This window comes from Embiotoca jacksoni, unplaced genomic scaffold, assembly GCF_022577435.1.
Source record: "Embiotoca jacksoni isolate LCO1_2020_lvr unplaced genomic scaffold, fEmbJac1.0.p SCAF_27, whole genome shotgun sequence".
NCBI classification, from domain to species: Eukaryota; Metazoa; Chordata; class Actinopteri; family Embiotocidae; genus Embiotoca; species Embiotoca jacksoni.
Genome location: NW_027185378.1, coordinates 2,168,986 through 2,196,595, shown reverse-complemented (window position 1 = coordinate 2,196,595; position 27,610 = coordinate 2,168,986). Strand labels below are relative to the sequence as shown.

General features: G+C 42.2%; 2 protein-coding genes across 3 annotated transcripts; both read right to left on the bottom strand.

Moving 5' to 3' along the window:
- Positions 1 to 1,588: 1,588 nt before the first annotated feature.
- ap5s1 (adaptor related protein complex 5 subunit sigma 1) lies at positions 1,589 to 9,249 on the bottom strand. 2 transcript variants are annotated; one of them, XM_069160935.1, is made up of 4 exons: positions 9,000 to 9,249; positions 8,198 to 8,489; positions 6,783 to 6,921; positions 1,589 to 6,260 (listed from the first exon to the last, which is right to left on the bottom strand). In XM_069160935.1, the coding sequence occupies exons 1-3, from the start codon at positions 9,179 to 9,181 to the stop codon at positions 6,793 to 6,795; spliced, it is 603 nt and encodes a 200-aa protein (XP_069017036.1). In that variant the 5' UTR covers positions 9,182 to 9,249; the 3' UTR covers positions 1,589 to 6,260; positions 6,783 to 6,792. The 2 variants fall into 2 exon arrangements, with proteins under 2 accessions (XP_069017036.1, XP_069017035.1); XM_069160934.1 differs by having other exon boundaries at positions 1,598 to 6,921.
- A 9,588-nt stretch (positions 9,250 to 18,837) lies between these two features.
- cdc25b (cell division cycle 25B) lies at positions 18,838 to 27,415 on the bottom strand. Its single transcript, XM_069160932.1, has 15 exons — positions 26,903 to 27,415; positions 26,652 to 26,734; positions 25,893 to 25,944; positions 24,559 to 24,597; positions 24,368 to 24,401; positions 23,844 to 23,981; positions 23,361 to 23,480; positions 23,116 to 23,253; positions 22,815 to 22,892; positions 22,491 to 22,679; positions 21,875 to 21,979; positions 21,679 to 21,741; positions 21,455 to 21,553; positions 21,045 to 21,290; positions 18,838 to 20,026 (listed from the first exon to the last, which is right to left on the bottom strand). The coding sequence occupies exons 1-15, from the start codon at positions 27,109 to 27,111 to the stop codon at positions 19,889 to 19,891; spliced, it is 1,731 nt and encodes a 576-aa protein (XP_069017033.1). The 5' UTR covers positions 27,112 to 27,415; the 3' UTR covers positions 18,838 to 19,888.
- Between the last annotated feature and the right edge of the window lie 195 nt (positions 27,416 to 27,610).

The window sequence follows — 27,610 nt, the reverse complement described above, 5'->3', positions numbered from 1 at the left end:
TGTACATTAATGAGAAATAAAATGAACTTTTTTGATTTTAGCACATGGCTGCAATGAAACAAAGAGTGAAAAATTTAAAGGGGTCTGAATACTTTCCGTACCCACTGTACATCCCCCGTTTCTTCAGTGATTTAAGTCCTAATCTCGTTTTAAGTACAAAATTACCAATCGGCACTTTATCTGCAGGAATAAGAGTTGTATCACCAACTAGTTACCGGTTTACCGCCATGAAAAGCATTGATGACTGCAAATTTTGGACAAGCACAGGTTGTTTTGAGTCGACTTTTCAACGAGGATGATGTCAAGAGGACACATGTTTTCTCAGGATGTAGACCAAACTAGGGCTAAAAATAGAAAGAATAAGGGACTAACATTCATCAGTTGGATACAAAATTAGTGGTAATGTCGCTCTGTGTTTGTTAAATTTGTCATTAAAGAGGTTTTTTGCCAACATTTTAGCCATAGTAACTTTAAAATGCATGTAAGAGGTGTGTTTGTATGTGTGGCAGCTTGTTTCTGAGATTTTCATCCCCCTGGTGCCCAAAAATCAACAAACGCAGCTTTAAGTGTTGCTGATGCAATGAAGTTCTTTGTGCAGTATTCGCAACAGTGTGCAACTTTGGTTTGATATCTTCAAAAAGTCTTGATGACCTGTAGCTTTATCTCTAAAACACAAGAAAAACCTTACAAATAACTTCAATAAAATAATTTGAAATCACTTCCCAAAACCGGCCTCACGCCCTCCCACAATCCTGAATGATGTTGTGTGAGAAGGAGGGAAGAGACGTTGGGGAATGTTCATGTGATAAGAGGGTACGACCCGTTAAAGCCTCCAGGCCTGAGTAAAATACAGTGACACGCACTCTCACTGTAATTTTACCATAAAAGAGTCAGCCGTTCTCGGATGTAAATTTATTGAGGAGGTCGTAACTTATTACAGCCGGTGCTCTGCGCAGGATATGATCACATTCTCCTCGGGGGTGTTGAAATTACAACCACAGTCAGTGTTTTACTGCGAACGAGCCATAACCTCCCCACAATTATCTTAATTACTGTTGAAATTGCAATTAATGCCCAATTGCAAGTGGTAAAGAAGAGGCTTTTCCTGCATGATAAAAATGTGAATGTTTTTCTATTATTCAACTGTTAACTATGAGTTGGTTGCAGAAGTATCGCCTGTCACTGTTTTTTTGAGAGGAAGAAGAGAATGAAAGTATCTGCCTCTATCTTTGACTTTAATAAAAATAATAAGCCTGCCTTTCACTGCAGAGGCAGATGGCATCCTGTTTGGCGTATAATCCCCTCTGAGTCGCTATCAGAGCATTAGGAGCATGTGGCCTTTATCAGTCTAGACTTCTTTATCACTTAGCTTATTTACAGATCAACAAATCAATTTGCGAGAAAAAACAAAAAGACTCCGATCCCCCTCCCCCTCCCTCCAAAAAAAGAGGCAGAAAATCAAAGATATGAGAGTTCTTTTCATTTCTTCCTGTGAAGTGTTTGTTGAGTCCATTGTTCCCCCCCCCCACAGACAACACTGCCTTTTCCTTCGTAATGAGCAAAAAAAAAACAACCAAAAAAACAGCAATCCTACAGAGGAATCCTGCTGCACACGGAGCTTCATTAAGGAATAATTGACTTATATTTTCAATTAACGGAGTCGTTTGAAGTGTGGTGACAGTCTAGCAGTGACAAGCTATACCTTTAGACAGCAGCCACCTCATGCAGATCGGTTGAAATGCGAAAAGAGACATTTTTCAGGGGGGGGGGGGGCATGAAATAAATGGCTTGAAATTGGAAATCTAACACGATTTGAGATGCGAACAGAGAACGTCTCTCCTCTGATGCCTGATAGACTGGATGAGCCTCGCAGGGAAGATGTTATTTTGTACAAAGAGAGGGTTGTGTGTTTCAGGAGAATTTCAGGTATAATTTGCAGAATTATGGGCAAAGAATTAACATGACAAAATGTTGACTATTACATTCAACCCCTTAATTCAAGCTAAGCATGTCAACGCCTACACACTCTGCTCCAAAAAACATGTAATCTCCCTCCTACACAGGCAGTGAGAATGCAGAAATTTACAGATCACACAGATCTCTTGTGACACCTAATATGAGTGGCGTTTAGCTGTTATCACTGAGCCTCCCTCAACCTGCACTACAATACCAGCTCCACTTAGCTCTTGCCTGGGAGAAGAGGAATATTTGAAATTCTAAAGATGTACGCATGAAAGGGAATAGAAATGATGCCTAATGTATGTGAATGCGAGCCGTGGAGTTCAGGTATTTCACGCTGCATGCCCTGACAGAGGCTAAAGTGAATAAGTCTTCAACCCGCATTGAAATTCATACTGTATCTCTGGCTAGAGCTGAGCCCATTTTCTCCACTGTGCTCTCGCCATGAGCCATACAATAGTCAGGGAGACATTTAATGAGGCAGGAGAAAAAATATGAAGAGGAAAATCCTTAAACTTAGGAGTTGGCAGTATTCAATGGGCAGTCTCTAAAATTCAATGGGGGAATGTTTTTGTTGGAGCTGCAGGCTGGTGGAGGACAAAATGCAAGAGGAAGAAAAGATTGAGCGAGTGACTGAGATGTGCTGTGACAATGTCAGCTTTGGTCTCGGTCAGCCTGTACACATGATGAGTGAATATGAGGGCAGCTGGAGGAAAACAGGCAGCAGGGATGAAGCACACAGCCGCAGCAGGAGGGATGGGGGGGTGGGGGAGTCGCGGTAAAGATGGTTTACCGCCTTGAAGGTTTCTGGTTGGAAATGTGTGTAGGACAGCCACTGTGGTGCTCGGGCAAAACGTGAAATAGTCAAGCCGGTCCGCTACAGCAAAATGTGAAATAGCCACGCTCTGGGCTGTCCAGTCGTGAAAGTTACACGTTTTGCTGTAGTGGACCGGTGTGTCTATTTCACGTTTAGCTGTGATACCGGGTTAGCTCAGGAGGACCTTCCCTCTTGACTCCAGCTCATGTACAAAGCTGCTCCCCAGATTTCACCTTTGATCTACTAGCTCTGCTGCATCATGCAGTTTGACCTTTGGGCCCCTTGATAAACTCGCCCCACTCGCCATCTGTTGTGCCTTTTCCAGTTCTGGGCTGCTAGAAAAAAAAAACTATTTGCAAAGTTGGTGAAGATTGTTTTTGCTATGAGAATTTTATGTACTTTAGTTAATGGCCTTCAATTTATTCCCTCTGTAAGTGCTATTGAAGCCTGTGTGTGTGTTTTCATTTCAACCACACATTAAAGCAGTTGATTTCACCGAGGATCTTGTGCTAATCAGGAAATAATCACCTGCTGTGTTTGGCTCCAATAGAAACTTATAGATTCTTGGGCTCTGGTAGCACTCAGTTGAAAACCTCTTCATAACCTTAAACCATTTAATCTTTTAACTTCAACCCCACAGTGGCCTCTTTTCAAAGTAAAGAATAACTAAGTGTGATAATTTTGCAGCATCACTGCATTTTTCCTGTCCTGTGATTTTATATGCGCAATTACACTTTTCTCACCCTCCTGACTTCCCCTTTCTCTGTTCCACTTGTTTCTCTGTACGTGCAACATGCTTTTAGTAATAATTCAAGCTGCTCAGTAATGAAATCCTTACAATCACACATGATGAAAGCACAACATACAGACAAATATATACCAAATCTGCAACAAATACAGTCATTTTAATCCCCACTTGACATTAACTCATCCATTTGATCAAACAGATGCTTGTAGGCAAAGATCAACTTCCTATTTCTGTGCATCGCTAATTAGATGTAATTACAAACTGGTTTCCAAGACAGTTAACGCGCTGCTTGTTTGATGTTTACCATCTCATTTTTAAATTGTTTCAAAGCTGCAGCCTTCATGATTTTTGTAGTCTGGTGGATTTCTGCTCTGGTGTCACTATTTGTCTCCTATTAGCAGCAAACATAGGCCGCAGCTCTCATCCTGTCTGGTTACATACTGCCCCCTAGTGGGGAGGCTACGGCTCAGCACTGCACTTTGATTTGCAAAGTTTACACATGTTAATGAGGCCAAATAACTGGTTGTAAAGAACTAAAGAAGCAAACTTAACACAGTTAAATGTTGTGTTTTCAGATTACAAATTTACAAAAAAGTCTTTACACCAACTATTTAAACTATTGAAGGTTGATAAGTCTTGATTTCACTGATTGTTGCTCTATTCAGTCATTTAAAAATATATTTAGACAAGAAATAGCTTTGAAAAATAATTTGTGTCTAATTTTCATGCATAAAAATGTTTAGTTACATTGTTAAAAACTCTTAAAATTGAATTTACTCCCTCTTCCTCATCACAAAACCCAGAATATGCAAATAGTTTATACCAAAAACTTGAACTACAGGACAACAAAATGTCTCCCACTTTACTGAAAAGTCCCCAACTTGTGTGCTAACTGGACTGTAATTGGACTGATGTTACCGAATCATCTCGTAAGTATAAAATGAGATTTAAGGTGAGCGCAGAGAAAACTTTCCTCCTTCAAACCATAACAAAAGAGGAAACAGCCTTCTGGTGTCCAATTCTGCACATACATCTCCCTGCACGGTGAAGGTCAAACAGCCAAACAATAAGCGCAACACGTTTTCCAGTGGAGGGAGGCTGAAAGTGTTCAATGAAATTCAAGAGTTGTGGACAGATAGGGAGTAAAAAGGGAGTCTTTTTTTCAAAAGTGACAGCACTTGTAAAAATACAAGAAAAACAGTTTGAAAGGAACTAAATTAAGTGTTTACTGGACATTAGCCTTTTATTCCCTGCAGATTAAGGCCAAAACATCAGATGACAGCTAAAGTTCACGACCTTAATGAGAAGATGCACTGACTGTGTCCTGCAGAGAGAAAAGTAAGCAGAGGACCTGCGCTGACTGTCTGAACTGGCTCTAATTTATTCATAAGATCGCTCAGTGATGTCAGCTGATGAAGCCCGGCCTGCAGTCAGCCTCAGCCCAAAGCTGCAGGGTGGCTGAAGTCAGAGCTCAGAGGGGGGACAGTTTGGTTTTGACATGTGGGAAACATAAAAATATGTGTTCACAAATTTTTCATTCTGACGCCTGAAAATATTAGTCAGATACTTTTAAAAAGTTTTTAAGAGCTGCAGGCAGAAAGTCAAGTTTCTGAAACTAAAAAGGACCTTCAAATGATGTTTGGATCAGCATTATTTATAACATGTTTATGGATTAAAAGAATAATGTTCTCCAAAAGAGTGCAACAGAGCAAGAATGTAAAAATATGGAGAATTTTTTTATTTTTTTTATGCAGAACAATCCTTGTTTTTTATTTTATGAACGCTCAAAGGTTTTCCTTTTCCATTATGTACAGCATTCATTTTTCAAACTTATTGGATTCTTTTATTATCCATTTTGTAAATGTTTTACTTCAATTCAACGTGCTTTTAGGAGCACAGAGTATAATCCAGGTGTATTTTATAGCAAGTTGCATCAAAATCTAAATATTTACTTCATACAAGTCAGTAAATTTGTTTCCTGCAGCCTGAATCCTGCAGAAACAACAGCGCCCTCTACTTTCTGGCTACCTGATAAATCAGTTCACAGATGTTTTTCGCAGACGTTGTGTTTTTTGTTTTTTTTTCCCCGTGAGACATGCACCACGTGTAAATCCTCCTCTCCCGTGTTTATCATGTTTAACGTTTGCTACCTGCTTCCCTGTGGCTTTTTTGGAAACCGCACTGCGTCCTTGATTGCACACGACCAACACGAGTTTCAAAGAATACGCCTCAGGTGATACTCGAAATGAGGTTGGTTTTTTTTTGTTTTTTTTAATACAGAAAAAAAAGAAGATGATCAAAGCAATTGATGCTGGCATTCAGACAGTCCCCCTCTCCCCCGTTTCCTGAAAACACAGCTATGGTGTAGGATTTGGTTGCCAGCACAAAAACTGGGGTTTAAGAAGCTTTTTATGAGGCATGAGGTATAACACACACAGGTATGAGGAGCTAGAGGTACAACAAGATGTTCACAACACACGGGTATGCATTTGTTATTTGTTGTGTCAGGACGTTGTCGTCCTTGTCATCGTTTCCTGTTTTTTTTTCTGTCTTTTGCATTCCTTCATTACGGTTTGATAATATGTCTTCTCGTTTTCCTGCCTTTTTTCCATCGTCCTCGGTGCCTCCGGAAACATGACATTTCCGCTTGAAAGTGACATTAAAGACGTCTGACTTTGATCTTTGTTTGTTCCATTTTTTTCTGTTTTGTTAATACGAGATGATTCACACTTTGTACTGCAGAAGGAAAAAAAAACATCCTCATTCATTCCTCCTCCTCTTCAGGAACGTACGGTCTATTAAAAGTTACCCAAAGACAACAACTAAAAAAAACACAAATAAACCAGCTGTACTCGGACTCCTCAAAGTCACACGGTGACATTTCCAGTGCGGTGAATCAGATAAATAGCAGACTTTGATGCCGACGAGTGAGTCTTAACTAGCCTCTTCAGCTGCACTCTTTTATCTGCCACATTTTCCTTTCCACTTTTCAATTTGACAAACAGGATTTGAAGTGATGCCTCCCACACAAGTAAACAGCCAACAGTGAGCTGCAAGTGGCTGAGGGAGATATTCACCGCTCTGTGTGTTTACACATCACGCCGCAGCAGCAGCAGCAGCAGCCGGCGGTCCGCTCCTCTTCCTCCGACACCGAAATGTCACCGAAGGTAAACAGCATTCGGATTGTTTGTTTGAAAGCTCACAGTAATGGAGCTCAAACAGGAAGTCAGACCGGAGCTGATAGAAGTGAACCCTCACCCCCTCCGGGTCACTTGGCCACGTAAGCCGCCACCTCCTTCTCCAGACTCTGGGCGAAGCGATGGTTGAGGAAGAGGAGCTGGCCGTGAGGAAGCAGGCGGCTGAGCAGCACGTCGACGCGGCCGCTCCTCAGCAGGACCTGCAGGGAGAGTGTCGTTGGTGATTTCACACATCGCAGCAACGTGTCAAATGAATGTGTTTTAACAGCATCTGGACAACAGAGCTTTATTTATACTTGTTAGTAGGATCACTTAATTGTTGGTTTTGATCTTTTCATGGGATTTGTTGAATATCACCAGAAAATGGTCTCCCATATATCAATGACGGAGCAAAACCCCCCAATTATAAATCTTTCGCTCCTCTAATCCCTCCTTCACAAATTAAACAACAGCCAGACCGCCAACTTGTTGAATACAAGTTTAAACACTGGTAAAACCATTTTTTTTTTCAACTTGCAATCTTTATTTTTACACAAATCAGATAAAAAACAAAAAAAATCGAATCAATTAAATAATCTAGACAAGAGAACCAAGAACCACTTCCCACTGCAGATACCAACAATACATTTTTACCAAGTAACAACTGCAGAAAAGCCAAATAACAAAAACACAAGTCTACTGTTTCAAAATCCAAGAATACAGCTCAATTTCTATGTAGAAGTGCCGCCACTCTCCGACTCCTCTTCAGCAGTGAAAGGTCCGTCTGACCGCCAGTGGTCGTAGGTGGCTAAACAACAAGGCATTTTATTTCTATAATATTTTACTGATTAACAACTGATTTTTACATCACTGTAATGTGATGTTAATACTCTTGTCTTAATAAAATGAAATGACAACATTTTGGACTTGGACCAGTTGCAGTGCACCTGTCAGGCAACCAGGAGGAGCCAGATTTAGTTTGATGTCCAAATCAAAGTCTACAGAACTCTTCTAAATTTGACAATTAGGAGTAAAAGTAAAAGAAACTAAATAGATATTAATATTTCTCAGTCCATCATCTGTTGTCACACAGCTTCAGGTTTTGAAACAGGTGCCTCACATACAAGTCTTCACATGTCACATTCACAAGTCTTAACCAGCGCATGGTTATTGCGCTTGTTAAAACAGGAGACTTAGTCTAGATTAAAACCACTGTACGTGGACTATAGTATCACGGAGGGTGAAGACACCCCTGTGAGATTTGTTAAACCTTAACGGTGTTAGTAAAACCAGATCCACATCAAACCAGGTCTTGATCTAATCTGCATCTAGTCCAGGTTTGAAAACTTTAAATGAGCTGAGCAGAATCAAATTTTTTGAGTTGTAATAATCATGTTAATTTTGTATCCCCTTTCAGCCCTGTGTTCCTTAAAAAAGATAAACCAACTGGAGCCCCATCTCCATAATAAAACGTGTTTGTGTTTGGGTTGTGCTCACCTCGCTGCCCTGCCCCAGCATGTGTAGATGGTCCAGGCAGTGCCGGGTCAGGTTCCGCAGGGTTCCCTCGGCCAGCAGCAGGTTCTCGTGCGGCTCGCAGACCAGCGTGAAGCCCAGACCCTGGACCCCGAGCCACAGGGCGCTCATCTCCTCAGAGAAAGGGTCTCCAGCTCTCAGACGGACCACTCCGCTGTCGGCGTCCTGCAGGGCCAGAGCCTCCTCACCGGGGACCGTCTCCACCAGCAGCCGGCCCGAAGCCTCCCGGGACAGAGAGACGGCGCTACGGACCTGCCTGAGGAACAGAGGATCATAAAAACACATTAACATGAGCACATCGCCTTATTAAATATAATCAAATAACTCATTGTCATGTTGGAGAATAAATATGAACCTGAACATGATGGTATCGGTGATGGAGAAAAAAAAAATGCCTAAAAACCTTTCCACAGTAATATGTATATACTGCGTATATATATATATATGTGTGTGTGTGTGTGTGTGTGTGTGTTTGTGCATGAAGAGGGAACACAGGGACAAAAGCTGCATCCTCTTAAAAATAAGTCATTTGTAAAAGTAAAAAAAAAAGACATCTGAATAAGACCCTGAGGCTGACAGTCATCTCCACTACTCACTCTCTGATTCACAATTTTTCTCCAAAAAAAAAACTGCACAGAGAATATGAAGTCAGTTTAATCCAACATGTCGCCCTTATTGATCGGGCACATAATATATCATTATTGGAGACAAACTAATGTATTTCAGACCTTTCTGTACATGTTCAGACTAGTTTCCGCCCACTCACCTGGCCACCACAGCGACCCTCTCCTTCTGCAGCAGCCTTCTTTCCTCCGCGGTCAGCTCTTCGTGCTTCCCGGACAGGACTCCCTCATCCGGACCGAACACCCGGGAGTACAGCACCCGGCTCTCCCCGGCAGACAGAGCAGTAACCGGGCACACCGTGTGGATCAGGAAACACCGAACCATGATCTCACGTGCGCTCAGACAGCTTCACTTATGTTGTATCAACAATATTCCCCTGGCTCAGTGGTGTTTCTGCTGAGGACTCACTTCCGTGTTAGTCAGCTGACCGCTCTCCCGGAGCTGTGTTCTGTTTGAACCGCCAGAGGGCGCTCGCAGTCTGCAGCCTATTTTCTATACTATCAGTTGTTATTTTGTAAAACGGCTTTATTAGGATGTGTTTTTAACCAAAATACAGAATCTATTTTACAGTTTTGTATCTCTTAACGTTGTTAACTCTTCCAATGTGATGTTTACAAAGGTGAAGATTAATTATTTCGTCGATGAGATGTCAGAAAATAGTAGAAAGAAAAACATCACACTACATAAAATTCTTTAATTTGCTTCTTTTATACAGGCAACAGCCACAAATCCAAAAATATATAGAATTATATTCCTGACAATTTGCATATGAGACGCAGAAATCAGTGAATCTTCATTTTCTATTTCATTTATTTAATTTGTTACATAATTTTCTATCATTTTTCAATCAAATTATAATTTTAAAAAAGCAAAATTTATGCAGATTAATTTTCTGTCAAATAGCCTATCGAGTCAAGACATTTTATTGATATAAAATTACAATTTCTATCCTTGTATTCTTGATTTAAGAATACACCACCACCGAAAAACAACTTTAAATGTGAAAAAAAATAATTCAAACTTAGCATTTTTAGGATCAATCATTATTGTTTTTGGATTAATATTTATATTTTCAGTTTATTCATTTGTTTGTATGAATTTTACAGTGATAAATCAGATCAGAGTGAAGATATGGCAATAAGAATGAGAGTCTGTGTGCGGTGAGGATGAACTGAGAGACAGCAGCAGAGGGACAGCTCACAGATCAGAGCGTTTCAGGGTCTCAGCAGACAAACAGAGGCAGCTGTTAATCCAACAGCTGCTGCTGGTCATGCTTCTTTACTCAGAGAGGCCCTGTGTGTGTGTGTGTGTGTGTGTGTGTGTGTGTGTGTGTGTGTGTGTGTGTGTGTGTGTGTGTGTGTGTGTGTGTGTGTGTGTGTGTGTGTGTGTGTGTGTGTGTGTGTGTGTGTGATGGAGGGAAAAGAGAGAAAACATTCACTGTGCTTTGTTAACATTCACTCCACCGTCCTGTTAACCTCTTCACCCTCCGCCCTGCACCGACCTGCTGAGACCGAACCACTCTGTTAGAAGACGTGACACAAAGATTGTTCAGTTCCTTCGTGGGATTTCACCGGGTTTTTTTAGATGAAAGACTTCCACGTCTGACATTCTGCTCTGTTTGTGTCCTCGTTACAGCCAGACAGACAGTTTGTTTTATCAGCATTAACAGTGGAGCTGCAGGGATGGAGGTGTCAGTCAGTCAGACACTTCGGTTCCAGCTGATATATTACTATTGAGTGGATTAAAAATATATATTTATTAAAGTATTGCAAAAAAAACTACATTTCTGCACTCAATGTGGCTGACAGCTTAATTTACTTCACAATATGACCATTTTTGCATACAAAATTCATAAAATGCTTTTATGTGCAATCAATTAGTCGATTGACAGATAATTAATTTGGAACTATTTTGATAATCAGTTATTTTTTTCATGCAAAAATGTCCCAAATGTCATGGTTTTAACTTCTCAAATGAAGCCAATTGTTAACAAAGATACTGATTATTCAAATTTAAAACATTTTAAAAGCTAGTTGAACATTTTGGGAGGCATGTTTATTTGCTTTTGCACTAAGAAGATCCTCCATTGTTAATATGAAGCTACAGACAGCAGCCATTTATCTCCACTGAACATAAAGACTGCAAGCAGGGGGGGAACAAAATACATCTAACACACTCATTAAAACATTATAACGACACAATAACTGAGTGAACTTCTTCTCTAACTCTTAAAGTGAATAAGCGCATTTCATAAAGTCGTCTACATCAGATTCAGATCAGCTTTGATTTATATTCAGACTGGGTAACCAACACTGAAAGTTCAGCCTGCTTACATGAAGCTTTTCATTAGAATTGGAGGGAAAGTGCTGATTCTGTAACACCCATAAAGCATGTAATGATTAACCCAGAGCAGTTTGTACACATTACACTCCTCAGTAATAAAGAGGCAAATGAGTGGGATCACTGCAGGTAATAATTAGCCAAAATCATAGCGAGAATTCAACGTGAAAGTGAAGTCGGATTTCAGAGTGAAACTTAAAGTTGAAGCTTATAATATGGAGGGACTCCGCAGCACGTTGAGAATCAGCTCTTCAATATGGAGCAAATTCAAAGCAAAAAACAACAAACATGAAAGATGTGCAGCTGCTCTTTTTGAGTCCAACCACAAAAAAGTCAGAGGTGGTTTGAGTGATTTTTTTTTTTTAACTAGGAGTCAAGTTTGTTTTGGGCTGTGATGAAACAAAACCAGCTGAATAAGAACAATAACAGGATGTGGCTGAAAGGAAGGGCGACCAGCGAGGTGCATGGACCAATGACGACGAGGCAAGTTTTAAATAAAGGAAGCTGATGACAACATGCCACAGGCAGGCAACAGGGTGAAAATAAAAAACATCCTCGGCAGGTTGTGAAATCATCTCAAACTGCACAGAGGACGAGCAGAAAGAAGAAGTTTCTGATCCTCTGAAACACACACACACACACACACACACACACACACACACACACACACACACACACATGTATGTTTCACCGCCCTGCTCCGGTTTGTTCGGTTCCTTTGAATTACAGGTCGGTTTGCCGTAAACAGGTCACAGCACACGGGGGTTTAATAGGTGACACCTGGGCTGGAGCTTTGTGAGGCAACCTTTGAAGGGCTCGTAGCTGCCTGCAGGAACCCGGGGTGGGGTGACAAGCTGACAGGAAGGGTGGGGTAGCTTTCAGGGAAACTCTGCAGGGTGCTGGCAGGGTTTTGAAAGACCTCCCACGACATCAGCTCTTGTACTTTTGCAGGATGTTTGCGTCAATAAATCAAAGTATCATAACCATTTCACTATCTTAAAAGTGTCTCGATATACATTTGCAAACAATGACAACTGTGCAATAACTCCAAACTCTGATGCAGACTATGAGATACAGCCTGTTCATCCTGCTGCAGCCTAGCCTCCACCTGCTGCTGCTGCTGCTACCCCACCTGCTGCTGCTGCTACTCCATCTGCTGCTGCTGCTCCACCTGCTGCTGCTGCTGCTCCACCTGCTGCTGCTACTACAACCTAGCCTCCTCTGGTGGCTGCGGCCTGGGCCTGTTCATCCTGCTGCAGCCTGGCCTCCACCTGCTGCTGCTGCTGCTCCTCCTGCTGCTGCTGCTGCTACTCCACCTGCTGTTGCTACTCCACCTGCTGCTGCTACCCCACCTGCTGTTGCTACTCCACCTGCTGCTGCTGCTCCACCTGCTGCTCCACCTGCTGCTCCACCTGCTGCTGCTCCATCTGCTGCTGCTACTACAACCTAGCCTCCTCTGGTGGCTGCAGCCTGACCCTCCTCAATCTGCAACAGCCTAACCTATTGCTTATTGGTTTGGACATGTTTCATCCACTAAAACCTTCCTGGCCTTTTTGGCTTACAATCATTTATATTTTCTGGATCACATCAGCTCCTACAAGCTGCCTTTCTAGCAGGTATACACGGGAGACTGCCATCATTTCTAACGGTGTTGGTACATTGGACTTTAGTTTATCAACCAGGGACATTTCAACCTTCTGGTTTACAAAGACTTTTGGACTTCCCACTTGGTATGTAACAAAGCCTATTTCTTTGTATTCTCACATGTTCTTGCAGCAGTTCCACGACTCCTCCGCTTTAATTTTGACCAAACAGTCATTGAAAGATAACCAAATGCAACATTTTAGTACTGTCCTCAGCCGTGTATTAATCATTCTTATGTTATTCATCTCTGGAAATGTTCACCCAGACCCTGGGCCCGCTATTCATTGTCCCACTGCCTCTAATCTGTCGTTTAATGATTTTTGTGACCGTAAATCATTGGGCTTTCTACATGTCAATATCTGTAGTTTGTTGCCAAAACTTGATGATTTAAAATCTTGGGTGCACACTGCAAACCCTGATGTTCTGGCTGTCTCTGAATCATGGCTTAAGAAAGGTGTCTCGGATCTAGAAATTCGAATACCCGGTTACAACGTCTTTCGTCAGGATAGATCCACCAAGGGTGGCGGCGTGGCTTTATTTGTAAAAGACCATTTGCAATGTTCTGTTACGCTGTCTAAATCAGTCCCCAAACAATTTGAACTGTTACTGTTAAAACTTAAACTATCAACAAATTTCACTCTGTCTGTAGCTGCTTGCTACAGACCACCCTCTGCTCCAGCATGCACATTAAGAGCTCTCGGTTTACTGTTGGCCCCTCACATTTCCTCTGAGTTTGTCCTTCTGGGTGACCTAAACTGGAATATGATCAACCCCCCTGATTTAGTTACACAGCAATTTGATGCTTTAAACCTCTTTCAAATTGTATCTGAGCCAACCAGACATAATTTGAAATCACCGTCGTCTGCCACACTGATCGATATCATTCTCACTAACACTCCATCAAACTACCGATCTGGAGTCTTCAGTCAAGACTTGAGTGACCACTGTGCCATTGCATGCGTTCGCTCCGGCCTCTCTGTCAAACGTCCACCGGTGATTGTGACCAAGCGCTCACTGAAAAACTTTGACAATCAGGCCTTCCTGCATGATGTTTCAGCTGCGTCTTGGGAAAGAATCAATCTTATCCCCTCAGTGGAAGACGCCTGGTCTTATTTCAAAAACACCTTTAGCCGAATCATTGAGAAACACGCCCCATTGAAACGATTCCGGACGAAGAATCAATACAGCCCCTGGTTTAGTCATGATTTGGCGGCTCTGATCCGCCTAAAAAACACCTCATGGCGGAGAGCGAGGTCTTCCCAGTCTGCTGCTGACTGGCTGGCCTTCAGACAATACAGGAATAAGACAACACAGGCAATCAGGAAGGCCAAAATCAGTCATTACAAAGAAGAATTCTCAGCCAGTGGCTCTGACGCCAAGAAATTTTGGAAAACAGTAAAATCCATGGAAAACAAACTTGCTTCTCCGCATCTACCCACTTCTTTGATCTTTGATGACATTGTCGTTACTGATGAACAGCGCATGGCCACACAACTCAACCAACATTTCGTGAACTCGTCTAATTTCCTTGGTGCAGCTGCCCCTGAAACAGATTCATCTAACACCCCTACTTCATCACCCAGCGTTAACAGCTTCTCCCTTCAACCTGTTAAGGTTTCAGAAGTCCTGGATGAGCTCATTAAATTAGATTCAAACAAGTCAGCTGGATCTGATGGGCTTGACCCCGTGTTTTTAAAATCAGCGGCTCATATTATTGCTTCCCCTATTACAAGATTGTTTAACCTGTCATTTCATTTGTCTGTTTTCCCCCTTGACTGGAAATCGGCTACGATTCTCCCCCTCTTTAAAGGAGGCTCTGGCTCTGACCCGAACTGCTACAGGCCGATTTCCATCTTGCCCTGTTTGGCCAAAGTCTTAGAGAAACTGGTACATAAACAACTAATTCACTTCATTGACTTAAATCATATTTTGTCTGACCTGCAGTCTGGGTTTAGGAAAGGCCACAGATGTACCACCGCTACACTAAAGGTCCTTGATGATGTCATCTCCGCCATGGACAACAAGCAGACTTGTGTAGCTGCCTTTATAGATCTAGCCAAGGCTTTTGACTCGGTCAACCATAATATTCTCCTGCATAGACTTACCAGCATTGGCTTGTCCAGTAGATGTTGCAACTGGTTTGCTAGCTACTTGGCTGGTCGTGTCCAGCGGGTGAAGACCGAAAACATCATGTCTGAACCTCTTACCATCTCTAAAGGTGTGCCTCAAGTCTCCATCTTAGGCCCTATTTTGTTCTCCATTTATATTAACAATGTAGCCAAAGCTGCAGGAAATTCCAGGATTCATCTGTATGCTGATGATACCATCTTATATTCAGCTGGTCCTTCACTCCACTCTGCCGTATCCACTCTTCAACTAAGCCTCACCTCCATCCAACAGTCTTTCCACAACCTCCATCTGCTCCTCAACTCCAAAAAAACCAAATGTATGCTGTTTGACCGGAAAAACCTCATCATCCCCAGCCCCCCCAACATCTACAGCGCTGATGGCTCAGAGCTGGAGTTTGTCAGCTCCTACAAATACCTTGGTTTCTGGTTGGACTCATCTCTCTCATTTAATATACATATCAATAACCTTCTAGCTAAAGTCAAAGCTAGACTGGGTTTCCTGTATCGAAACAAGGCCTCCTTCACACACTCTGCCAAACTCACCCTTGTGAAAATGACCATCCTTCCTCTATTTGACTACAGCGATATAATTTATAAAATGGCATCTAAGACCACCCTCAGAAAACCGGACACACTCCACCACTCAGCAATCCGTTTTGCCACAGGTGCCCCCTTCACCACCCACCACTGTGATCTCTACAGACTGGTGGACTGGCCCTCCCTTCACACCAGGCGGCTACAACACTGGCTGCTCTTGGTCTACAAATCCCTTTTGGGAATGACCCCTCGCTACCTCTCAAATCTTCTGCACATCTCGGACAGCAATCGCCATTTAAGATCAAGTGACTTCATTAGGCTCATCATTCCAAAAGTCCGTACTGTGTTTGGTCATAACACCTTTCATTTTGCCTCTGCAAATGACTGGAACTCACTTCAAAACACACTCAAACTAACAGCTCTCACCTCTCTCAACATGTTCAAACTAAAGCTGCAACAAATCATAGTTGACTGCTGTACCTGCTGACCAGCCCTTGCTTTTCTCTCTCTCTCTCTCTCTGTCTTTCTCTCATTTTTATAAAGAAAATCCAGTAATCTGCCTTTTTCATTTTATTTATTTTTATTAATTTTATTGTTTATTTTGGCACATAGTGTTTATTCATTTACCCATGTTGTCTTTAGCCTTTTCCTCATGTGTTTGTCATACTGTTTTGTATCTGTGCTGTTTGTGTCACTGTGTGGACTGTGCTGACAGGTCATCATTGTAAATGAGAATTGGTTCTCAATTGATTTTACCTGGTTAAATAAAGGTCATATATATATATATATATATATAAAAGCAGCAGAAAAAGCTAATCAGGGAGCCTTTAGTACAAAAGTACAATTTTCAAGGTCAAAACGATTCAATTTTGTGATTTAGCTTAAATAAACAAATAAAGCTGTCAAAACACCATCAGTCAAATTTTGGGAATTTCAGGACAATAAAAAGAGCTTTCTGAGCTATTATTTTGGATCTGATTGTTTTAGATTTGAAATTTTTGGAAAGCTACTCAGACAAGCACCTCAGTAGGAACAGTGTTCATTTACAGAAACCATTTTTTATTTTATTTTTCCAACTTTTAAGTGTCTCACGGTTGCTTTTTGTTGAATTTTCTCGAATCTCCAGCTCCTATTTGGAGTCCTGTTGCAAAACCTGGCTCGGTTTTCTTTTGGGGGGGGGGAAACTGCCAAAGGACTCATCTACATTTTAAAAACCAACTGTTGGAGTGGAGAAAGAAGCCTGCATCGAAAGGATCTTCGAGTGTTGCATTATGTATGCCTGGTGTAAAGGTGTGAGGCCCCGCACACCTCAGGCCGGGTAATCGTCTTGCTCGCACAAAGGTGGCAGCCTGATTGTGAATAGTGTAGACCAGGGGTGTCAAACATACGGCCCGCGGGCCAGATCCGGCCCGCCAGGGGGTCCAGCTCGGCCCGCCGGCTGACTTTGCCAAGTGTGAAAATTACAGAAAGACATGCATTGCATTTCTATGAGAATATGGAGGTTTATGAGTACAAACGTTTTGTGATTTTTTTTTTTTTTTTAATCAATCCAGTAATTGCTTCAGAAACAGCGTAAATGCGACGTCTGCTCCGGAGGGAGAAGCTGCTGCTCGCTTTGTGACCCGTTAAATCTGCAGAGGAGAGCCCAGGCAGATAAACAGTGGGCTGATGTCTGAGTTTTTGCTCTTTATGTTTCTAGTTTATTGTAGAAAGACCTTTAAAATAGGGTTTATCATCCAAAAACCTTCACCAATGATTTAAACATAGAGAAATATTGTCATTATGTATGCGTTATTATGCTATGATTTTACTGGTCTGGCCCACTTGAGATGAAAGTGGGCAGTATGTGGCCCCCTTAACTAAATTGAGTTTGACACCCCTGGTGTAGACCTATTGATGAGATCGTGTAAAGATCACTGCAACAAAACGCAGAATTTTAAGTTTGTCTCTCACTCAGCCGTGTTGCTTTCCCGTGGCAGTAGTTTGATACTCAGTATCCTGCCGACTCTTACTTTTGTCGCACAAAACAACAAAAACACACTAGTTTAAGCAGGAAACTGTTGGCTGTGCATTAGTCTGTGGAATGCAAACAGGGGCTTTCTCTCTCTTTCCCACAGCCACATGGCTTCTGTCCGATTTCAAACTTTGGTGCAGCGCCAGCAGGGAGGGAGTTTGTCCTTTTATGACCTCCCCTCCGTCAGACCGGTCACGTGTTTGCAGCACGTGGAGGCTGCGATTTGGTTTCTCCTCCTGCGACAGGACTGTTACGCTCATGTCAGGACACGTCAGGCTGCCTCCATACAGAGGAATGTGTGTGTGTGCGTGTGCGTAAAGGCATGTGCTGCAGCAGAGAGGCCACTCCCAAGGTCAGCCAGAGAGGGAACATTTGAAAGAACTAGGAACTGCTCCGTGTGCTGCAAAAAAAAAAAAAAAAAAAAAAAAAAATCTGCTTCGCCACCACGTTGAACAGAAAACCAACTCTTAGAAGTTTGCTTTGACTGAATCCTGCAGCAAGTTTACTCATTTATCTGAACAACTTTTTGTGAAGTCTGAGAGCATTTGAACTCTAGACATGTAAGATTATATTCTGTATGTATTGTTAAAGTCAGAAACCAGAGGAAGAGCCGCTTCATGGTGACAAAAGTTCTTATTTAAAAAAATAATAATAAAAAAAAAAAGGTCCAAACTGGTCGATTTGGTCAACCAACAGGAGACGAGACACAAACTATCTACATTTTTAGTGTTTGTGCTCTTAAAAAAAATAAAAAAAATTGTTTTATTGAAAATAATATTAAAACGAACAAAAAAACAACTAATTGTTTTAGCTCTAATTAAAAATCTATGCTTCGAGGCCAACAAAACTACTCAAATGAGCATTAAATTGATGACACTAAAAGGTGTTGGATGCTACATAATGTTAATGTACACATGCAGAGAAGGCCGAGAGTTGCATTAAAGTCTTCATGCTATGGAGCTTTTATTTTTTTTTTGTGATTTTTATACAGACACTGAAAATAGCAGGAAGAAACTGCAGTGCACTGGCGCACTAACACAGCCCTGGGTTTACTCTGCGTGTCAAAATAACACCTTAAATGAATCTACTTTTTGCTCCTGGCAGGAAGGAAAAATCAAAATAATCCAGCAAGTAATTGGTGGATATCAAACCTCAGCATTTTAGGTAAAAAAAAAAAAGGAAAAAACTATAAAGCCTGCTCACTTTTCTTTGACCAGAAACTACATTAAGGAATTATAATTTTGCAAAGTTATGACGTTTAACTTGATACCCAGTCAAGAATACTTTCACAGAAAAAGAAGAGGCTACCGTTCATCCCATTTGAATGCACATTGGATCTTTATTTCAGCAGCTCATCCACGAGCCTGTACCAAAATACTGAAAGCACCCTTCTCATTATAAACCAGCATCATTAGCTCTGCAGAGGGTTAAGACATTTTTATGTAGTCAAAGTGAAACAAAAAGGTGTTTGTCTTGGATCAAAAAAAAAAAATTAAAAAAAAATCTTCTCACACTTGCTGACCTGCAGCATCAGAAAAATCTCACTGCGAAGTTAACAGGTAGCTTTTGTTTGCTTTGGTTTGTTCTGACTGAGACAAAAAAAAAAAAAAAAAGACAGTACTGCAACTGATCAGGAAGGAGGGATGGGGGGGAGCATTCATCGTTTATAAGTTGTCATTTCAATATCCAATTTTTACCTTTTGGGGATGCCTAGAGAAAGGCATTCATTCAACAAATCAATGTCCAAACAGACATCAAAACAACTAAAAAAAATTAATAAAAAAAAAGATATCAAAAGCAGTATCTAAAAAAGAAAAGCACCTCACCATTTCAAGGTATTTAAATTAAGTGCTCAAAAAAGGCGGGAGAAATTCAAAACAAAAACCAAACATCCAGTGAGGAGACTGAAAGACAAACTTCAGACTTGGCAGTGTGGTTCAGTCATATTATTGCAATCTGGCAGTGATTTGTGCTGCTAATGCCAGAACATTTATTTAGAAAAAAAAAAGAAAAAGAAAAAAAAAAAAGGTCAAACAGGCAGTAGGTCCAAGTGGTTTTAAAAAAGACAAATCACCTTAGAATCTGTTCAATGCACCTCAGCGACTACTTCAAGCCGACGGTTCATCATTTCACGTCTTTCCCTCTTTCAATTTGCATAAATAACTAACTTTGCTATAGAAAATCTATCTGGGATGTCACAAAATCCCGGGTTTTTTTTGTTTTTTTTTGTTGGCGCAGTCGCAAAAGGTATTTCCTGGGTGGTGAGGCGAGGTCGCAGGCTCCGGGAGGAGGTCATACTGAGTCTGTTGGTGGAGAGGCAGTGTGGTGGGGTTTTTTTAGAGGCAGTTAGGGAGGAAGAGGAGGCGCTCACAGCTTCAGCCGGCTGTACATCTCTCTCTTGCTGCGCTCCCCGGCCCAGGTGCGACTCCTGAGGCGAAACTTCCTCAGGTCTTCCTTGAAGTCCTCGTGGTGCATCGGCCGGTAGGACTGAGGGTCACATTGTACCTGCGCGGCAGGATGAGGAGACCAGTTTAGAGCACTGAACAGACATCAGCACTTACATTTAGTCCATTACTCTGCGGTACAACAGCTCAACGAGTGTCAATAACCTCGCGACAAACATCTCGACTCAAAGTCAACACGGTGTTTTTTCTGGAGTTGAAGGTTCAAAAAGTTAGTAAGTGGACCTTAAACTAAGTTTATTCTACCAATTGTACTCCGTGTAATGTTTGACTAAGATGTTGTATTGACGATAAACTTTTGTCCGAAAATCTAAATACATAAAGCCTCATCTGTCAATCAAACTCCGTGCAAACAGAATCTGTAACTAAGCAGGACAGAGGGACGGTCGGTCAATAGCTTGTGAGCTCAATGCTGCAAAGTTACCATCACAAACTACTGTTAGATTTAAACAATGTGTCGCAGTATTTCAACGACTGGTGAGTGCTTTTAAATAACAATCTTTAGAAGTAGCTTTTCCACATTATCTATGGCTGCAAAAATGGGAACTTTGTCTTAATTGGTAGCTCTTTCAGTGACTTAGATGGTCCTTCTCTTCACAAATCTTCCCAGTTTGAAGGCTAATAAATGTAAATCCAGATAAATTGAATTCAGTGACAATGAAAACTCCCTGATCTTTACTTTCCCCTTTTGGTTTTTACATTTTGAATTTGTATTTCTTTTTTTATCCTTTTCTAAATGTCATTTATTCCAAGTACTAATATTCAAGCTGGAGAGAAGATTTGTTTTCTGCTTTACTTTAATTCTATTTTGTTTAACTGTCCATAAAACATGCACACACAGCTGTAAATATAGAAACAAAGTTGGACAAATTTTGAATTTGACTGTATAATCTGCTGAAACGAATCAAAAGTTAAAAAGAAACAACAACAACAAAACAAAACAACCAACAGCTACTGACTGGACTTTGTGGCAGGAATAATTTGTGAACGACAACGCTTTCTTCAAACCTCAGCCGGTACACAAAGCAGCATTACAAGTGAGATCTAAAGTAAAATCCCACCTGAAACAGAGGGAAGAAGTCTTTGTAGCCGCCCTTCAGGATGTACAGCTCGGGGTAGTGGAGATTGGGGTACTCGTTCACGGCGCGGTCTCGCTCCCTGACGAAGCGGCACATCCGGGGGCCGCGCTCCGATGAGAACTCGCAGTGGAAGATGATGACGACTCGCTTGTCCGGGCAGAGCGGGATGATGGGGGTGCTGAAGAGGAAACCCTCCACCTGCTCTTCCTGGTGCAGGTTCAGAGCTCCCTGACACAACAAAAGATCCCAAAAGTTTACTACTGGTGAACTTCAATCAAACTTCAGTACTTTTCGGAGACTTCTGCACACTGCCAAATGATACTTCGACACAAAACTGAATATTTGAGGTTGTTTTTTTTGTGCTTTTTTTACATTGTAAATAGCTGCCTCACCTTGATGTGCCCTCCTTCAAACTCATACGGGTAGCGGCAGTCAATGACGATGACTCGCTCGACTAGATTATCAAACTTCCCGGTCAGAGCTGCCACCATCTGAAGAGCACGAAGAACGGGTTTTATTGTGAAAATGTGACGGGAAACAATAAAAGAAACGTTGTACTGGCTGAGAATTTTGACAAATCATGAGGAGACGCAGCCAACGAAGAGTGTGGGCTCACCATTTCTGAGGTAATGTACTTGAGGTCTTGGTGTTTTCCCTCCACTGTGGGCAGAACGAAAGGCTAAAAGACACACACAAAAAAAAAAAAAGGACATTGGATTGGAGAATTTGTTTCATTTAAGCTGCAAGTGGAGAGAGAAAAAAATAATAATAATTAAAAAAAAAAAAAAAACAGTTGAAGAGTCTTTTCTCACCTTGGTGAAATCTCCTATCAGCTCGGTAGAAGTGTCCTCACTGTCCAGCAGCTTCTCGATTTCGGTCTGACAGAAGGATTTGGACCTCTGGAGCAGCAAGCAGCTCTGGAGGGAGACGAAGCAGATTTAAGGAGGCGGTCGAGGAGAAAACGAGGTGATTTAAGACGGCCTGTAAAGCCGGGGACAAAAGCCAGTGAGCCTCGGCGGGTGTTTCAGAGGACATTTCTTCACTTCCAGTTACTTCCAGGCTGGTTTCACTTCCAGTTACTTCCAGGCTGGTTTTTATCTTCTGCTTCTGTTTAAATCACGTTCTGCATTTTAAAAGGCGATCAAATGATATCCAGCATCACACCAAAAATGCCCTCCAAGAAGTGACTGGTTTAAGAAAGATCTTAACGGACTACTGACGCAAACAAGATCGTTTTTAGCTTGTGACTTGGAGCTAACCAGTTCTGACAAGATTACCTCACATCTGCACACAGTAAGAAAAATGCACCAGCTTTATTTGGTCTAAATCAAAACAAGAGGATGCCAACAACGCTGCCATTCATTAAACTAATCACGTCAAGTGACACGACAAATATAATAGCCGTCATTCCGGGCAGCGGGGACTCACCATTCTCGGGGACTCTGGGTTTTGTTCCAGGGTGGTGACCTGAGTTCCCGCCAGGCTACGTCGTCTCTTTACCCTGGCCGGCGTGTTTTCGTCTCCGGGGCAGTCGGGACGCTTCGCGGAGGGGCGGGTCGCCGGGCTGGGCATGGAGGGCGAGCGGAACAGACTACGAGGTCGGCACCGGATCACCGGCTGACGAGAGAGAAGAGAATTTGCATTAGTTTTTAGCACTATTATCAGAATAAGCCGGATACTTTACTGCTGATCTGGCAGATTGTTATTGCTGCTAAAGTCTCACTGCTCTGATTCCCCAGTGAGCAAACTTACCGAGTCTTCTCTTGTCGTGCTGGACACCAGCGGAGCAGTGAGCAGGCTGGCCATCCCCATCGGCATACTGGAGTCGTTCTGTACAAGAAAAGAGGTTGTGGTCAGACAAATATTCAATAACAGTGGAGGATTACTTTCTAACAATCAGTAGGAAATAAAGATGAGGGACAAAAGAACTTCTAAAGATAGGGGAATGATTTCAGCTGCTGTTGGGAGACAATTGTGACCCATTTTTGATGCTTGACAATCTTCAGAAAAATGTGCTTAATGCTCGATCGTCTCTGCCACGACAGGGCTTCACCTCCATGTTGTCGTCGAGCACTTCTAAAAAGCCGTCGTCCTCTTCGTCGTGCAGAGACGAGGTGACGGAGGACCGTCTCAGAAACTCGGGGCTGGAGTCGTAAAAGTCGAGCTGCTGGATGGCAGAGGGCGAAGAGATCTGTACAAAACGGGGACAAGCATTCAAACACACTGGTAATCATTGGGTCAGCATCTTTGCAGAACCGGGCCAGGATTTTGTGAGCGAACACGGACATGTCCCCGTACCATAAGGGCTGGAGCGGAGCTGGGCCGGCGGGCGAAGGCGTCCTTCGTCTGTCCGCTGTGGAAGGAGCGTACGCGACACCGAGACGCCGGCTTGTTTGGTTTCTTGAATTCAAAGCCCTCCTAAAAAAAACAAAAATAATAAAAAAAAAGATTTCAAAAAGTAAATCAAGACTGCATTTTTTGAGAGCACCTTCCAAACTTTAACTCTATTCATCTGTTGCTGAGCTACAATGGTTCTGCAGATTTTCATCAAACATAAAATTATGCAAGAGAAATTTGATTTTTCTTTTTTACCTGTTTTTTTCTGAACTAGTCTACATTTAAAGTCCTAATACTGACAGTACTATTATTCTAATTAAACAAAATTTAAACCCAAATGATGCAGTGCCATGGTAACATAAGCTGTCTAACAACGATCCATTTAAGAATGCACTTCCTAAACACTTTGTTGTTGTTGTTGTTGTTGTCGTCTGCCCCACTGACCTCTGGCATGTTCTCCTTGTTTTCGTGTTGAGACGTGGAGCAGCCGGTTATTTGGGAAGGCGCTTGGCCGAATATTCCGTAGCGGTGCGAGACTGCTTCCTGTCCTTTCAGAGATGGACTGAAACCTAGGAGCTGGAGCTGAAGGGAGGAGGGCAAGAGAAGAACTAGTTAGCATGGGCTCAGTGGTGGTTAACAAGCTGCTATGGGGGTGGATTCACACTGGAGGATGTTTTGAACTCATTAGATATAAAAATCTGCCCTGGAGGGTCCCCCCCCCCCCCTTTTTTTTTTGTTTTTTTTTGGAAACTTTATTATGAGGCTTCTTGCACAGTCCCCCATTCCAATGTGTGTTGTATGATCTTGTAATTTCCAACTGTTCTGGAGGAAACTTTTGAGATAAAATTGGAGTGGAATGGATACTTGACTTCTTGCAGCATCTGTTCGCACTGAACATCTGCCACAAATCAAACCAATTACTATGAAGCATGCAGGGCCGTGAACATAAACAGTACAAAGCTACTTACTGGCAAAGAGTTGATTCTTCGAATTGGCATCCTCCTATAATCAGAGAAGAGGTAAAAACTGCAGTCAGTACAAATCAAATTAACAGGCAGATCGTTTCAAGAATAAACGACTCCCAAGACAGCAATACTGTTCAAATGAGAGATCAAACAACAGGTAATGACTTCATGTTATTGACTTTACAGCAACTTACTCGTTAACTCTGCTTGATTGTTGAATGGCTTTTTCAAATCTGTAACAGAAAACAGACAAAAAATGTTTAAGAATTACAATTAATTTCAAGGCGGTGTTGTGCATTAAAAAAAAAGTAACATAAAATATGCTAAGAAAAGAAGTTGGAAGCCCTCGACTGGCAGCCGAAACCACTGCACACTCATAAACTACAAACACAAAGACTCTGCAGCTCTATTGAGAAACCAGGAGGAACGGTTGGACTTGAGGAAGTCGGGTGAATGCGCAGAGGCGAGAGGTGGTCTTTGCATTGGAGTAATGCCCACCTGTATGCTAAACAAGTGGAGTCGAAAGCTCGGAGTGGAGCTCGGAGGGGAGGAGGGGGGGGGGGGGCAGGAGAAGGGATGCAGAGATCAGCTAATCTACCATATGCCTGCTGGAGCCAATGCTGCCAAGCCCCCTTTCTGCAAGGGCTCTTTGTTTGTTGGGGGGGGGGGGGGGGGGGAGCGTGTCCCATTCAATGCAGACCACGAGAAGGGAGGGAGGTTGTTCTCTGAGGGTGCCCTCATTTCAACTGCCCTGAGGCAGAGTAAAGTCCAGCCTATTGAAATAACACTGCATAGGAAGAGTGTGCCAAAACCCCAGAGGGGGTGGGCTATCATTAAACCCGAGAGCAGGACAGGACACCCCCCCCCCTCCAAAAAACAACAACCTGGAAAGACTCCTAGCAACCAAACAGCTGCAAGAGGAGGTGAATGAGGTCCCGAGCACCAAATGCTGCTGTAAAGGAACTCATCATCAGATGGCGGCAGAGACTCACCCAACTGAGAATTAAGAAAAGAGGCCACCCAAGATTAGGCAGCTGAGGATATGCTGTCAAACTGGTCCTGATAACAATGCTGAGCACAACTGCTGCAGCAAGTTTCATCAAGACCGGCATTCAGGTTTCCAACAGAATTGTTCTTGTGTGGACAGAAATTCATGCAAAAGATTTTTTTTTTCATTCTTATCCACCGTGTCCTAAATGTTGTGGATCATTTCCCACTCTAAAATGACCAATGCAAGAGTCAAGATGACTCCAATATCCCAGACTACCATTTTTTTCCTTCACAAAGAAAGAAAGTTAAGCTCACATGCCTTAACTGCTAATCTCCTTAGTTTAAAAAAAAAAGAGTGAAGCCAGCATCTTAAAGGCAACGGTAGAAACAATAATCCTGCAGATGAGAAACAGTGCTTGGCTCAGCTGAACCCAAGTGCAGGGTGGTGGTGTGTCGAGGCCGAGGGGTAAAGCAGAGGGGGCACCGCTCTCAGGAGTTGATTGATTACAATAGACAAGAGGAGGACAGTGCAACTTACGCATCGTCCACTTCGACAGCATCCATGGGGCTGGGGGAATCCATGCAGAGGCCTGAAGGAAGGGATTTGAGTCACAAATCTATACAGAGCATCACGTTGGTGCAACACAGACGTAAACTGGCACCAAACACCAGCTGAATGATTACCAGTGTATTTGAAGTGTTTTTACATTTGTCTTTGTACATTTGTGTTTGATTTTACACTGTAGATAAGTTAAAAAAAAAGAAAAAAAAAAAAAAAAAAAAAAAAAAAAGGAGTGGTGTGTGAATATAGAGCAGCAAATAATTGTTTTCCATTTTTAACATGCCAGAAAATAGTGAAAAATTCCTTTTACAATTCCCTGAACCCCAAGGTTAGGTCTGCAAAGTGTTTGATTTGTACAACTAAAACTTCAAAATCCAAATATATTTAGTCAACCATCACATAAGACAAAGAAAAGTAATAAAATAAAAAAAAAGAAATAAATTTCCCCTCGGGGATTAATAAAGTAACTACCTAACCTAACCTAAATTCACACAATTCAGCAGCTGGGAACAAAGTAGCTACTGTCATTTTTGCTTATTAAAATGATCTGTTATTAAACTATTATTTAAAAGCAGCAGCACTAAAAATAAATAAAAATAAAAGCATGTATTTTATGACCACATGTAAAGTTAAAGGCATGTCTAAGGAATCGGATGGATACATGGATATTAGGCCCTCTGGCATTCATTCTGATAGCATCAATTAGCATAGACAATAGCTTTAAGGAGGGCTCACCAGCATCAGATGAGACGTCAGAACCAAAGGAGGGAACCTTCTCCAGGGGTGCACGCTTTCTCCTTTTCGGAGTATCATATTGGCTGTGTGGGGGTGAAAAAAAAGAGGGAAAACAATAAAATAATGAAGCCACTAATCCATATGCTACATGCCACATAAGAACAGGAATACATCAATGGGGTTTGTTCATTGCCTGCAAATATAATAGCTGCAGTAGGTACAAGAAATAACACAAAGTTGAATAAAAGTACCTTCCGAGTACTGCCAAGTTGTTCAGGTCCAGAGCCAAGTTGGTGACAGGAGACAGCACAGCCGAGGGCTCAGGGGAGAACAGGTTCCTGGAATGCGAGGTCTTTGTGCTCAGCTCGGGCAGAGTGAGCGAGGAAAGCTCGGGGATCCCATCGGGCCTGCGCTTCAAAACGTTGTTAACGGAGCCAGTGTTGCCAAAAACGGACTCCATGTTTATGCTGTTGTCCAATCCGGATAAATCCTGCGGACGATGTTGCTATGTGGTCGATTTAGTTTGAATTTCGGGTCGGAGAATGCCAACCAGCAAGACGGTCCAAAACTTCGAGCTAATCCGGAAGCTAACCAGCAAGCTAGCAGCAATTTAAGATAACATTTCCAAATTTACGACCCGAAACACCGGTTGGAAGTGATTCGGGGGTTCCGTGAGGAGAAAAACTTTGATTCGGTCTTGCTAAACTACTAAAGCCACATAGTTATTGTTTGTGTTAGAGAGTCGCAGCACAATGTACTCCCTCTCTGACAGCCCCGGATTTCTAAAGCAGAGGCTGAGGCTGCTCGTATTTATGTTCAAAATAGAAGCGCAGAAGCGGCAACATTTCAGCCAATCAGCACCATTGTTACATCCAGCTGGCCAATCAGAGCGCTGAACGAATGTCCCCTGTTGTTCTCTCACCGGATGGGGAGAAGAAAGAGGATGTGACACAGTCCTT